The sequence below is a fragment of the Elaeis guineensis genome, chromosome 1, assembly GCF_000442705.2.
Source record: "Elaeis guineensis isolate ETL-2024a chromosome 1, EG11, whole genome shotgun sequence".
Taxonomy (NCBI): Eukaryota; Viridiplantae; Streptophyta; class Magnoliopsida; order Arecales; family Arecaceae; genus Elaeis; species Elaeis guineensis.
Window position 1 is genome coordinate 105,208,418 of NC_025993.2, and position 12,221 is coordinate 105,220,638.

Sequence of the window (12,221 nt, forward strand, 5' to 3'; positions counted from 1 at the left end):
CATGTTTTTCAGGAAAAAAAGAAAAAGAAATGAAGATAAAAATTTGGTGTATATTATGTTGGAATAATGTGATAGATTTGTTACGATTTTGCTAAGCTCTGACTTGTCTTTATGTTTTGCATGCCATTGCCACCCAAACTTGGCCCATCAACCGATCCAAAGACCCAAATGGTATGTACTTCTTTATTCCCACATATACGTTACATGTTCCCTCTCCAACTGAAATTTGAAAGGTTATAACCACCTCCAACACCAAACCAGGACCCATGTACTACAATGGCATCTACCACCTCTTCTACCAGTACAACCCCTTCAGCGCAGTGTGGGGCAATATCACCTGGGGACACTCCACATCCACAGACCTCATCAACTGGACACCACAAGATCCTGCCATCAAACCGAGCAAGCCTTTCGACATTAATGGATGCTGGTCCGGTTCTGCAACAATCCTTCCTGGCAACAAGCCTGTGATCCTTTACACAGGCGGTGACACAGAGAACCGGCAAGTCCAGAATGTCGCGATCCCGAAGAACCTGTCGGATCCATTCTTGAGGGAGTGGATGAAGCCTGATTACAACCCGCTAATGGAACCGGTCGATGGGATCAATGCAAGCCAGTTCAGAGACCCAATGACTGCTTGGCATGGCTCTGATGGCCATTGGAGGGTGGCTGTGGGGGCTGAGATCAAGGGGAATGGAACGGCCATCTTGTACAAGAGTGGTGACTTTGTGCATTGGATGAGAGCTGCATCTCCCTTGCATACTTCGAGAGGCTCGGGCATGTGGGAGTGCCCTGACTTCTATCCAGTGCTATCAAAGGGAAGGCAAGGCTTGGATACATCAGAGAATTCCAAAGATGTGAAGCATGTGCTGAAGATGAGCTTGGGCGAGACGCACAGTGACCATTATATGTTAGGAAGGTATGATCTTGAGAAGGACATTTTTGTACCAGACAAAATGGTCGATGATTATCGGGCATGGTTAAGGTATGATTATGGCAACTTCTATGCTTCAAAGACGTTCTTCGATGTAAAGAAGAAGCGGAGGATCTTGTGGGCTTGGTTGAATGAATCGGACACCGAGGCTGATGGTTTGTTAAAGGGGTGGCAAGGAATTCAGGTGAGTCCTTATCAAACACAAGCAGGTAGAACTTGGAAGTTCTATATATTAAGATGAGATTAATTGTATCATTTTTGATGATAACCAATAGTTAATGGAAATCAGTATCTTTTATTTTTCTTATTTGTGTTGTAATAAGAGGATCTCATTTTAGAAAGGAGATCAATCATGTTGCTAGTCATGCATATCAGATTCTTTCGAGCTTTGCATCACAGTATTGGTGCTTTTCTCCCTTTAGAAAATATCATGGTTTCTTTCTTTTACTTTCTATTATTGTGTGCTTCTTCCTCTCATAATTCTCTCGACAGTATTTTGAGGTATATCATCTGGTTATCAGCTAGCAACTCATAAGAAAGAGAAGTTCATATTGCAATGAAAACATCTATATTTTATTCAATCTCTTGCTTGAGGAAGTTCAATTTCTTTTTGACTCTGCAAATTTATACCAAAGGAACCCTTATTCCTGGTGGATTTCAGGCAGTTCCCAGGACTATCTGGCTAGATAGCAATGGAAGGCAACTGGTACAATGGCCTGTTAAAGAGCTTGAATCTCTTAGAAGAAATGGAGCCCATTTGCATAACACAGAGATCAAAACAGGAGGCCTCTTTGAAATCAAAGGAGTAAAAGCTTCACAGGCTAGTCCTTCATCTAATATCTGATTTGGTGTTCAAAAATACTACTAAATTAGCTCCTCAAAATAATACTCCAATGCTATAGATGTTAGCCTAATGTCATTTCTGTATGGTGGTTTTTGTTGTGCACTGATCTTCCAAACAGGCAGATATTGAAGTAGATTTTGAGCTACCAAACCTAGAGATAGCAAAGCCCTTCGATCCTTCTTGGCTGATAGACCCTCCAAAGCTTTGTCGTGACGAGGATACTTCTGTTCAAGGTGGGCTTGGGCCCTTTGGGCTGTTGATCTTGGCTTCTCATAACCTAGAGGAACACACTGCTGTCTTCTTCAGGGTATATAATAAAGCTCACGACAGATACATGGTTCTTTTGTGTTCTGACCAAAGGAGGTAACTGATGTAACTTTGTCTTACTATGAAACATGCAGGAGGAAACTGAAACCACCAAAAACTTTACACCAAACCTATAGTACAACTTTCTTGGCACTAAAAGCATTTTGTTTCATGATAAGCCTATACCAAAATTATTTTGAGGCTTCCCCTGTATCAAAATCTTGTCATGCAATCAGTCTGCTTTCAAAGTTATAATGAGCCATGTGTTTAATAAGATTGGTAGCATATTGCTGAGTTTCTGCATGCTTTGTCACTGTTCTATTTGTGATTCCAAATGCAGGTCCTCTTTGAGACCAGAAGTTGACAAGCCAGCATATGGGAGCTTTGTGGATATAGACATAAAAAAGGAAGGAAAGATTTCTCTGAGGACCTTGGTGGGTTGATGAATTTTTAGTTCTTTGATCTTTCTGGCTAGTTTGTAATTAGAGTGCTAAATAAACATATGACCGTATCTCATCTGACCTATGTTTTATATTCCTCAAAAATATGTAATCAGGACTTCTGACACTGAAGATTTTGAATACAGATTGATCATTCAGTTGTAGAGAGCTTTGCTGGTGGAGGGAGAACATGCATCACTGCTAGAGTTTACCCTGAAGTCCTTGTGACAGGCGACATCCATCTATATGCATTCAATAATGGAACCGAGACCATAAAGGTTTCAAAACTTCAGGCATGGGACATGGCCAAACCTTGGATAAATGTAGAAGGTGAATAGATAGTCATGAGAAATCAACATGGAGGAGACCAATGGGTCATATTCTTAATTTGTCTGAAGCCTCATTCGATTCATGTGAACAATGTGCTTGCTGGGCATGCTTAGTTTATACAAGGAATGCTCAGACATCCACACGTTGTATGTAAACTTTTCAAATAAAATTTGATACGTTTGAAACCTAGATTCCATCTTTTCTTCTGCTCTCTCTTTGGTGCATTCTTTATGCTAGCCTGCTGTACTTTGTTCATTGCATTTCCAATTGAAATGAATGGATGGGACACATCCTTTTTCTGATAAATGAAATCTAACTTCTTTCATAAAAAAAAATAACCATCCAACTTCCCATTTCTTATTCCTAAACTACTATGACTTTTTAGGCACCACGTGATTCTTAGCAGAAATTGGGGGTCATCACAACAGCTGAAACAGGGGAGAAATTATTGGTTAGAACGGTTCTACCACGTTGTAAGAGCCACAGCTGACGTGAAGAATCTGCAAAACAGGGGAAATGAGCAGGACTGACTTTCATGGTTGTTCACGCCCTCCTGGAAACTGAGTTCCATGGCTGGATGACTTCCGTGGATGAGGAAGTCTGATTGCTTGATCCATTTGCCTCAGCACCATAAATATTGTCTTTATAATATTCACTACTTGGCAATGAATCTCAAAAGATATATATATATATTTTTTATTCGGCCATAAGTTTATCTACAAGAAAACCAGTAGCCAACTAATTTATAGCAGATGTATTGCCTCATGAAGCATTAATAGGTATTGACTTACCCTTAAAAAAATGGGACAGTCTGAATGGTTTATGGCTAAACAATTCTTGCAAGTTTTAAATGCAATCTCACCATGTTAAACAGGCTGTCCAGCAGACAACCATGTATGATCAGACAAAACCTACAACTGATATCGTGCAAGCTCGATACGAAAAGTCACAAGTTCTTGTCAAGAAGATTGAGAAGTTAAGAATTCTCGCCATTGGATGGAGACAAAAACATCTATCCTGTTTGAGTCAACATCCGAAACTCAAAATGACTCATCTCTAAAAAAAAAAATCCTTTGCGGTGCTACTTCTGCACTACAAGATATGGTACCATCATCGTGCGGTATTATTATGGATAGCTACCACATTATCTATCTTGGAGATAGATAGCTCTCTTTAAGATATGCTGGAAATAAATAAGATATGAGGCGCTGGAAATAAATAAGAACCATCCATCTCGATATAACAATTATCCATAATGATACCATAATCTGCAATGCAAAAATTGTACAAGAGATATTCTGTGCGTCTATAATCTTGTTGTTTCTAATCGAAACTTGAGGAGCCATTGCCATGGATAGCCATAGAATCGGTGAGCAATTTGCTTTCCAAGTGGAAAAATAATTGATAGCCATTGGTTACTGTGTCTCTATCGTGCTGTTTCTGATGAGAGCACATGGAATCAGCTGTCAAGTCATCTGACCATCTCCGAGGTTCTTTGTTAATATTTTCTTCTTCCATCTACCCAATAAAAAACCCTCCTTTGCGTATTTTATGCAACTTTGTCTTCATGAATAAGCCCTCATTTGTCTCACCACTTCCATATTTTCTTGTTCACCATGGCTTCCTTTCATCCGATCCTCTTCTTCCTCTGTTACCACTTCGTGTTTACTAGCAATGGTGCATCAGCTTCTCGCAGAGTCTTCCTATTTCCAGAATCTGATCAGGAGACCTCTTCTATTGCCAGCAACCAATATAGAACTGCATGCCACTTCCAACCTCCTAAGAATTGGATGAATGGTATGTTTTCCCCAACCCATCTTTATGTCTTACTATATATATCCTTCAAGGTACTCATGTCCCAGTTAACGTAGCCTACATCATCGCTTTTTATGAACTGTTTCATTCCCCAATTCATCAGTCTATATCATTTTTTCCGGTCTCTGAAGACTTTTGTGCTGTTCAAAAATTTGAAAATTCTTTAGTTATATGAGAATATTGTTGGGCACTTTGTTGCGAGTGAATTTTGTATAAAAGATCCACTTAATAGTTGATTTTGCGGAAAAAAGTGGGATGAGTTTTATTCTGAGAATAATACATATTTTGGGATCCACAAACAATTTTTCCCTAGATGTAAGTTTAAGATGTTGTGTATCTATTGAATATACAATGCATATATTTCGAATATCCAATATACATTTGTTTTGCATGTCCCGTGCTTAGAGACTAATGGAAAAATTGTCCAAAGATCCTAAATGTATTTTGTTTTGCAAATAATAATAATAATCATAGTAGTAGTAGTAGTAGTAGAAATCCTTTTTTTTTTTTTTTTTTTTTGCAAAATCAATAACTACAAAATTTTGAACAATTGGCGTCTACAAAGAATGGTTCTCTCTATTCTTTTCTCCCAAAATGAAAAAGGAGTTATCAAATTTCCCTTTATAGGTGATAGAATGATTGATAACGACCACCCAATTGCATTGCCTTTCACACCTCATCTTGAATATATATGTTCGCCGTCTCGCTTACTGACAGCCAGACAACTAAAAATTGTGAGTTTACCGAAGAATTTGCGGTTCTTGCTAGCCACCGGTGCAAAGAAATTTTTAGTGGGGGGTGGAGGCCGGTTCTTCTTTGGATGCTTCACCATGATATACCAAGTTATAAAGAAAGAGCTTTAACAATATGCCAGGAATTTAGTATAAGTTTATTTATTTTTATAAATCATAGTTATTTCGATGTTTTCTAAAATTTTCGGGACGGTCGAGATAAATCAAGATCTAGATCCATCTTGATATAGGGGCACCGGCTGCCGAGATGGCTGAGGTCTCCACAATTAAAAGTCCTTGGACCAAAACAAGATTAACAAATCCTAGCTGAACTGGCCTGAGGATCTAAATAGCTAACTATTAGAGCTCCATGATTATTTGGCTTCCATTGAAGATGGCACTAGCAGTTACATTTCTACTGCATCCTTAGAGGAAGTTTTGAGCTGCCTTCGTATCTTGCTTACCTTGTCATGGCAGATGCTTCTTCAACGGCCTTCAGGTGTCTTGTTTAAGAGCTCTTCGCTCTTTGTTTTACCCCCACCCCCCCCCCCCCCCCCCCCCAAAAAAAAAAAAAAAAGAAAAGAAAAAGGAGTGCTAACCAGCATGACCATGTCCCTGATCTCAAGCTTCACAACCTTGCTGATAGTACGAAGCAATCAGGTCCATAACTGATGCATGTTGTATTTTTTGTGTGAAAAAATGATTGATCCTTTTTCACAGCATGGACCATTGATTCTTACATTGCACAATTTTCAAAATATGATATTTATCTCATGATCTGTGTCGATGGAAGGAGGCATAACATGATGAAAGAAGATCAATCAGTTTTTAGCATGAAGGATACAACCCAAGCCCATCCATAACATCTTCAACTACACACATCAACCTCCTCATGGTAAAATTGAAGCAACATATATTAGCCTTGAACCAGCTATAGCTTTAGACCCCATCAGCCTCAAGAGCTCGTCCCCACGGCCCAATCTCGTCCCCGTCTGAAGGGCACACCATACATATCTCGATACCACTGAACTCCGAAAGCTATCTTTTCTCGAGCATTTAATCGAATAGATGCCATGCATCAGTAGCCCTACCATACTTCTCTGAGATCGCACCGTTTTTGACACCGGCCCTCCCCTTGCCCAGTTTGCTGGCCACTGCCACGACAACCATCAACCACCACCAAAATCGACTCATCGATTGCTGGCGTTGCCACCCCATTAAAGGACCCAACTCCACCTTTCGAGCCATTTGGTGGGATGAGATCGCAGGAATGGTGGGGAGGAAGGAGATGCCGATGGCATTGGAGTAGAAGTTGGTGCCGAAGTTTAGGATGTCCGGTAAGATCGTGGACGAAGGGGTCGAGAGGTGCTACTTGCACTGAAATTGTGTAAGCATACGGATTTATATATACTAGTATATTAACCTGCGCGATGCGCAGGCCTCATCCATCTTCCTCCTCCTCCTCCACAGACCGAGGCTTCCCCACCCCACCCCTCCACCACTCCCCCACGGTTCCCACCTTGATCCAACGGTTCCCACCACGGCTGCGAGGGCGCCACGGCGGATCCGGACGCCGATCCCCTTCAGCATGGCATCGGCCTCCCCTGCCTCGTCGTCCCAAGCGAACGCCTCATTTCTGACCTCGATGGCGAGTCCGTCCCCGTGATCATCACCGCCGTCCAGGCACTGGACCGCGCCCTCCTCCAGCTCGCCGTCAGTCATGTACGCGTCGAGGCGTTCCAACAAGACGATCGCCTGCGAGGCCGTGATGAGATTTTCCTAATAAACCACGTGTCGAACGAAAACTTTTCCGTTGAGAGACTTTCATTTATATATATATATATTAAATTTATCTATATATACATATTTTTTTTTTAAATTATGTAATTATTATAATATAATTATTAATTATTATGATAATATATTATTATAAATATATATTTATGATTATAATAATAAATCTAATTGTTATAATACCAAGTTATTTTAGAGTTATAAATTACTTTAGTAATTATTGTTATGACAAAGCATAACTATTATCATTATTACTTTATTACAATTATAAAAATAATAATTATTATTATAATACAATACGAAGTTATCATATATCTCTTTCAATGTCATGCAATCAAATATAATTATACTTATATTTTTAATTATAAAAAAATTGAATGAAAATTGTTTTTGCAGCTGCTGCAATTTGAACTGTAACATACATTGAAATTGCATGTAATTGAATTATAGATAAATAATCACCTTTTGAGAGGCGCTACTTAGATAAACACGGGGAACACCATTGAGCCAACTCACTTTAAAACAAAGGCCATGATGGTGTTCCCTTTAATAAGGAAAGAAGATGAGAGAGTTATTTACCCAAAAAAAAGAAAAAAAAAAAAAAAAGAGAGAGAGAGAGTTAGCTAGCAATCAGTACGGTAAAAGTACTTTTGTTTCACAAATGAATATGGAGAAATTGAAGGGGTAAGGATGAAATTGATTAATAATAGAAAATTAGTCTTCTGCGCGTTCTACTGAACGTGGCACTTGGGCGAACTACAGACCGTACGTGTTGTAAATTACAGCCCAGCCCGAACTTGGCACTCGAGCGAACTGGCCCTCCCTAATGTTTTATTATTTTGTAAGGAATGTAAAAAGAACTTTCAAGATTTTAGTTTTTTCCCCTTCCCATCAGGTTTCATATTATATATGGAACACAACAAATCAAATCATGTAAACCGAGCAAAGAAAATGATTAACATTTAAATACTGCAAATTCTTATATTTCCTTCATAATATCATGATGATGTGGTAAACCTTGGATTAGATCCCCATTCGGGCCACGTGTTTTTCAGAAAAAAAAAAAAATAATAAATTTGGAAAGTATCATGTTGGAGTAATACGATAGATTTGTTACGATTTTGCTGAGCTCTAACTTGTCCTTGTTTTTTTGCATACAATTGCCACCCAAACTCGGCCCATCAACCGATCCACAGACCCAAATGGTATGTACTCCTCTTATGAGAAATTCTTTGTGCACCACGGGCGGTATAGAAAATCCGACATGGAGCATACCATTTTATCCCATTGATCTATATAGCCAACATTTTTTATTGCGCATTTAATGCATGCAGTTTTATTTTTTCGTTTTAAATTTTGAATGATGAAAATACTCCTATTTTTTGAAAAAATTATGACATCCTATATGCATATTATGATATTTAGGATCCAGAAAGTCATAATTTTTACTTAGAAGATGTCATAATATAACGCTGGATGTCATAATATGCACAGAATATCATAATTTTTTTCAAAAGATAGGGATCTTTTTGTCATTCAAAATTTTAAATGAAAAAATAAAGTTACAGGCATTAAATGCGCATTGGAAAGTAGTCAGATAAAAATATGTCTTTCATATTATGACATCGTAGCCCATTTTATAACATCCTAGATCATATTATGACATCATGCATATAGGAAGTCATAATTTGATGCAGGATGTCATAATATATCGCAGAATGTCATAATTTTCTGAACTATATTATAACAATCTGCATGTAGGAAATCATAATATGGTACATGATGTCATAATTTTTTTAAAAAAATAGAGATATTTTTATCATATAAAATTTTTAAATAAAAAAATAAGATTATAAAATATTAAATATATATTAAAAAATAATGACTATATTGACGAATTATATAACGGTGACTTCCCGCAGCGCCCGCGATGCACAAAGAATTTCTCTTATAATTTTACGTTCCACGTTCCCTTTCCAACCCAAATTTGAAAGGCTATAACCGCCTCTAACACTAAACCAGGACCCATGCACTATAATGGCGTGTACCACCTCTTCTACCAATACAACCCCTACAGTGTAGTGGCCGGCAACAAGTCGTGGGGGCACTCCACATCGACTGACCTCATCAACTGGACACCACAAGATCCTGCCATCGACCGGAACAAGCCCTACGACATCAATGGATGCTGGTCCGGTTCTGCAACAATCCTTCATGGCAGCAAGCCTGTGATCCTTTACACAGGCATTGACACAGAGAAACGGCAAGTCCAGAATGTCGCGATCCCGAAGAACCTGTCGGATCCATTCTTGAGGGAATGGACGAAGCCTGATTACAACCCGATAATGGAACCGATCGATGGGATCAATGCAAGCCAGTTCAGAGACCCAATGACCGCTTGGCATGGCTCTGATGGCCATTGGAGGGTGGCTGTGGGGGCTGAGATTGAGGGAAATGGCACGGCCATCTTGTACAAGAGTAATGACTTTGTGCATTGGGTGAGAGCTGCATCTCCCTTGCATACTTCGAGAGGCTCGGGCATGTGGGAGTGCCCTGACTTCTATCCAGTGCTATCAAAGGGAAGGCAAGGGTTGGATACCTCTGAGAATTCCAGAGATGTGAAGCATGTGCTGAAGATGAGCTTGGCCGAGACGCAGAGTGACCATTATATGTTAGGAAGGTATGATCTTGAGAAGGATGTTTTTGTACCAGACAAAACGGTCGACGATTATCGGGAATGGTTAAGGTATGATTACGGCAAATTCTATGCTTCAAAGACATTCTTTGATGAAAAGAAGAAGCGGAGGATCTTGTGGTCTTGGTTGAATGAATCGGACAGCAAGGCTGATGATTTGTTAAAGGGGTGGGCTGGAATTCAGGTGACTCCTGATCAAACACAAGTAGAACTTAGAAGCTTCTACATATATATTAAGAAAAGCTTAGTTGTATGATTTTTTGATTAATAACCAATAGTTAATGAAATCAGTATCTTTTTTTTTTTTTTTTTTCTGTGTTGTAATAGGAGAACCTCATTTTAGAGAAGAGATCAGTCATGTTGTTAGTAACATATATCAGATTCTTTCAAGCTTTGCATCACATTATCAGTGTCTTTTTTTTTCCCCTTCAGAAAATATCATGGTTTCTTTCTTTTACTTTTTATTGATGTGTGCTTCTTACTCTCATAATTTTCTCGACAGTATTTTGAAGTATATTTTATTCAATCTCTTGCATGAGGAAGCTCACATCCTTTTTAACTCTGCATATTTATACTGAAGGAACCCTAACTTTTAGTAGATTTCAGGCAGTTCCCAGGACTATCTGGCTAGATAGCAATGGAAGGCAACTGGTGCAGTGGCCCGTTAAAGAGCTTGAATCTCTAAGAAGAACTGGAGCCCATTTGCATAATACAGAGCTCAAAACAGGAGGCCTCTTCGAAATCAAAGGAGTAAAAGCTTCACAGGCTAGTCCTTTATCTAATATCTGAATTGATGTTCAAAAATACTACTACATTATCTCCTCAAAATAATACTACTATGCTATAGATGTTAGCCTGATGTTATTTCTGTATGGTGGTTTTTGTTGTGCACTGATCTTCCAAACAGGCAGATGTTGAAGTAGATTTTGAGTTACCAAACCTTGAGATAGCAAAGCCCTTCGATCCTTCTTGGTTGATAGACCCTCCAAAGCTTTGTCGGGACGAGGATGCTTCTGTTCAAGGTGGGCTTGGGCCCTTTGGGCTGTTGATCTTGGCTTCTCCTAACCTAGAGGAACACACTGCTGTCTTCTTCAGGGTATATAAAGCTCACAACAGATACAGGGTTCTTTTGTGCTCTGACCAAAGGAGGTAACTGATGTAACTTTGTCTTACTATGACACATGTAGGCGAAACTGAAACTACCAAAAACTTTACACAAAACCTGGAGTACAATTTTCTTGGCACTAAAAGCATTTTGTTTCACGATAACCCTTTACCAAAATCATTTTGAGGCTTCCCCTGTATCAAAATCTTGTCATGCAATCAGTTTGCTTTCAAACTTATAATGACCCATGTGTTTAGTAAGATTGGTAGCATCTTGCTGAGTTTCTGCATGTTTTGGTACTGTTCTATTTTTGATTCCAAATGTAGGTCCTCTTTGAGACCAGAAGTTGACAAGCCAGCATATGGGAGCTTTGTGGATATAGACATAAAAAAGGAAGGAAAGATTTCTCTGAGGACCTTGGTGGGTTGATGAATTTTTAGTTCTTTGATCTTTCTGGCTAGTTGGTAATTAGAGTGCTAAATAAACATATGACCATATATCATCTGACCTATGTTTTATACTCCTCAAAAATATGTAATCTGAAGGACTTCTGACGCTGAGGATTTTGAATACAGATTGATCATTCAGTTGTAGAGAGCTTTGCTGGTGGAGGGAGAACATGCATCACTGCTAGAGTTTACCCTGAAGTCCTTGTGACAGGAGACATCCATCTATATGCATTCAACAATGGAACTGAGACCATAAAGGTTTCGAAACTTCAGGCATGGGACATGGCCAAACCTTGGATAAATGTAGAAGGTGAATAGATAGTCACGAGAAATCTACTTGGAGGAGACTGTTGGTCATATTCTCAATTTGTCTGAAACCTCATCTAATTCATGTAACCAAAGACATAAAAATACACCTGCCCTTTTTAGTTCATAAAGAATGTGCTCGTTGGGCATGCTTAAAGTTATACAAGGAATGCTCAGATATCCATTCATTTGTATGTAATCTTTTCAAACAAAAATTTGATAAGGTGGAAACCTTGATTCCATCCTCTTCTTTTGCCTTCTCTTTGGTGCAATTTTTATGCTAGCATGTTGTGTTGGGTGAATATCTGGCCAGGACACTACTTCCAAAGATATTTTCGATATCGTGAAAGAGAAATAAAATAGAAAATAATCAAATACATGGATCAGCCAAAAAGAGCTCGCCTCCACGGAGCATGCAAACTTCACTATGAGAAAAAGAAATATTACAAGAGGAGATCTCACCCTCAATCTT

At 38.9% G+C, this 12,221-nt stretch overlaps 2 protein-coding genes across 2 annotated transcripts; both read left to right on the top strand.

Annotated features, from left to right (window-relative positions):
* The first annotated feature begins 261 nt into the window (after positions 1-261).
* On the top strand, positions 262-3,061 carry LOC105038442 (beta-fructofuranosidase, insoluble isoenzyme 4). Its single transcript, XM_073258354.1, has 5 exons — positions 262-1,118; positions 1,596-1,758; positions 1,901-2,141; positions 2,425-2,518; positions 2,671-3,061. The coding sequence occupies exons 1-5, from the start codon at positions 267-269 to the stop codon at positions 2,860-2,862; spliced, it is 1,542 nt and encodes a 513-aa protein (XP_073114455.1). The 5' UTR covers positions 262-266; the 3' UTR covers positions 2,863-3,061.
* Positions 3,062-4,343: 1,282 nt separating this feature from the next.
* On the top strand, positions 4,344-11,997 carry LOC105038261 (beta-fructofuranosidase, insoluble isoenzyme 4-like). Its single transcript, XM_073258357.1, has 7 exons — positions 4,344-4,651; positions 8,391-8,399; positions 9,217-10,073; positions 10,496-10,658; positions 10,801-11,038; positions 11,321-11,414; positions 11,570-11,997. The coding sequence occupies exons 1-7, from the start codon at positions 4,471-4,473 to the stop codon at positions 11,759-11,761; spliced, it is 1,734 nt and encodes a 577-aa protein (XP_073114458.1). The 5' UTR covers positions 4,344-4,470; the 3' UTR covers positions 11,762-11,997.
* Positions 11,998-12,221: the final 224 nt, after the last annotated feature.

What these genes read in the sequence shown, in the direction of transcription:
- LOC105038442 (XM_073258354.1), top strand. Translation starts at nt 267, where the DNA reads ATGTACTACAATGGCATCTACCACCTCTTCTACCAGTACAACCCCTTC. An exon ending in AGTAAAAGCTTCACAGGCTA is followed by an intron (nt 1,759 to 1,900) that starts GTCCTTCATCTA and finishes CCAAACAGGCAG; the next exon opens with ATATTGAAGTAGATTTTGAG. An exon ending in AGATTTCTCTGAGGACCTTG is followed by an intron (nt 2,519 to 2,670) that starts GTGGGTTGATGA and finishes TTTTGAATACAG; the next exon opens with ATTGATCATTCAGTTGTAGA.
- LOC105038261 (XM_073258357.1), top strand. Translation starts at nt 4,471, where the DNA reads ATGGCTTCCTTTCATCCGATCCTCTTCTTCCTCTGTTACCACTTCGTG. An exon ending in AGGGGTGGGCTGGAATTCAG is followed by an intron (nt 10,074 to 10,495) that starts GTGACTCCTGAT and finishes AGTAGATTTCAG; the next exon opens with GCAGTTCCCAGGACTATCTG. An exon ending in TTGTGCTCTGACCAAAGGAG is followed by an intron (nt 11,039 to 11,320) that starts GTAACTGATGTA and finishes TTCCAAATGTAG; the next exon opens with GTCCTCTTTGAGACCAGAAG.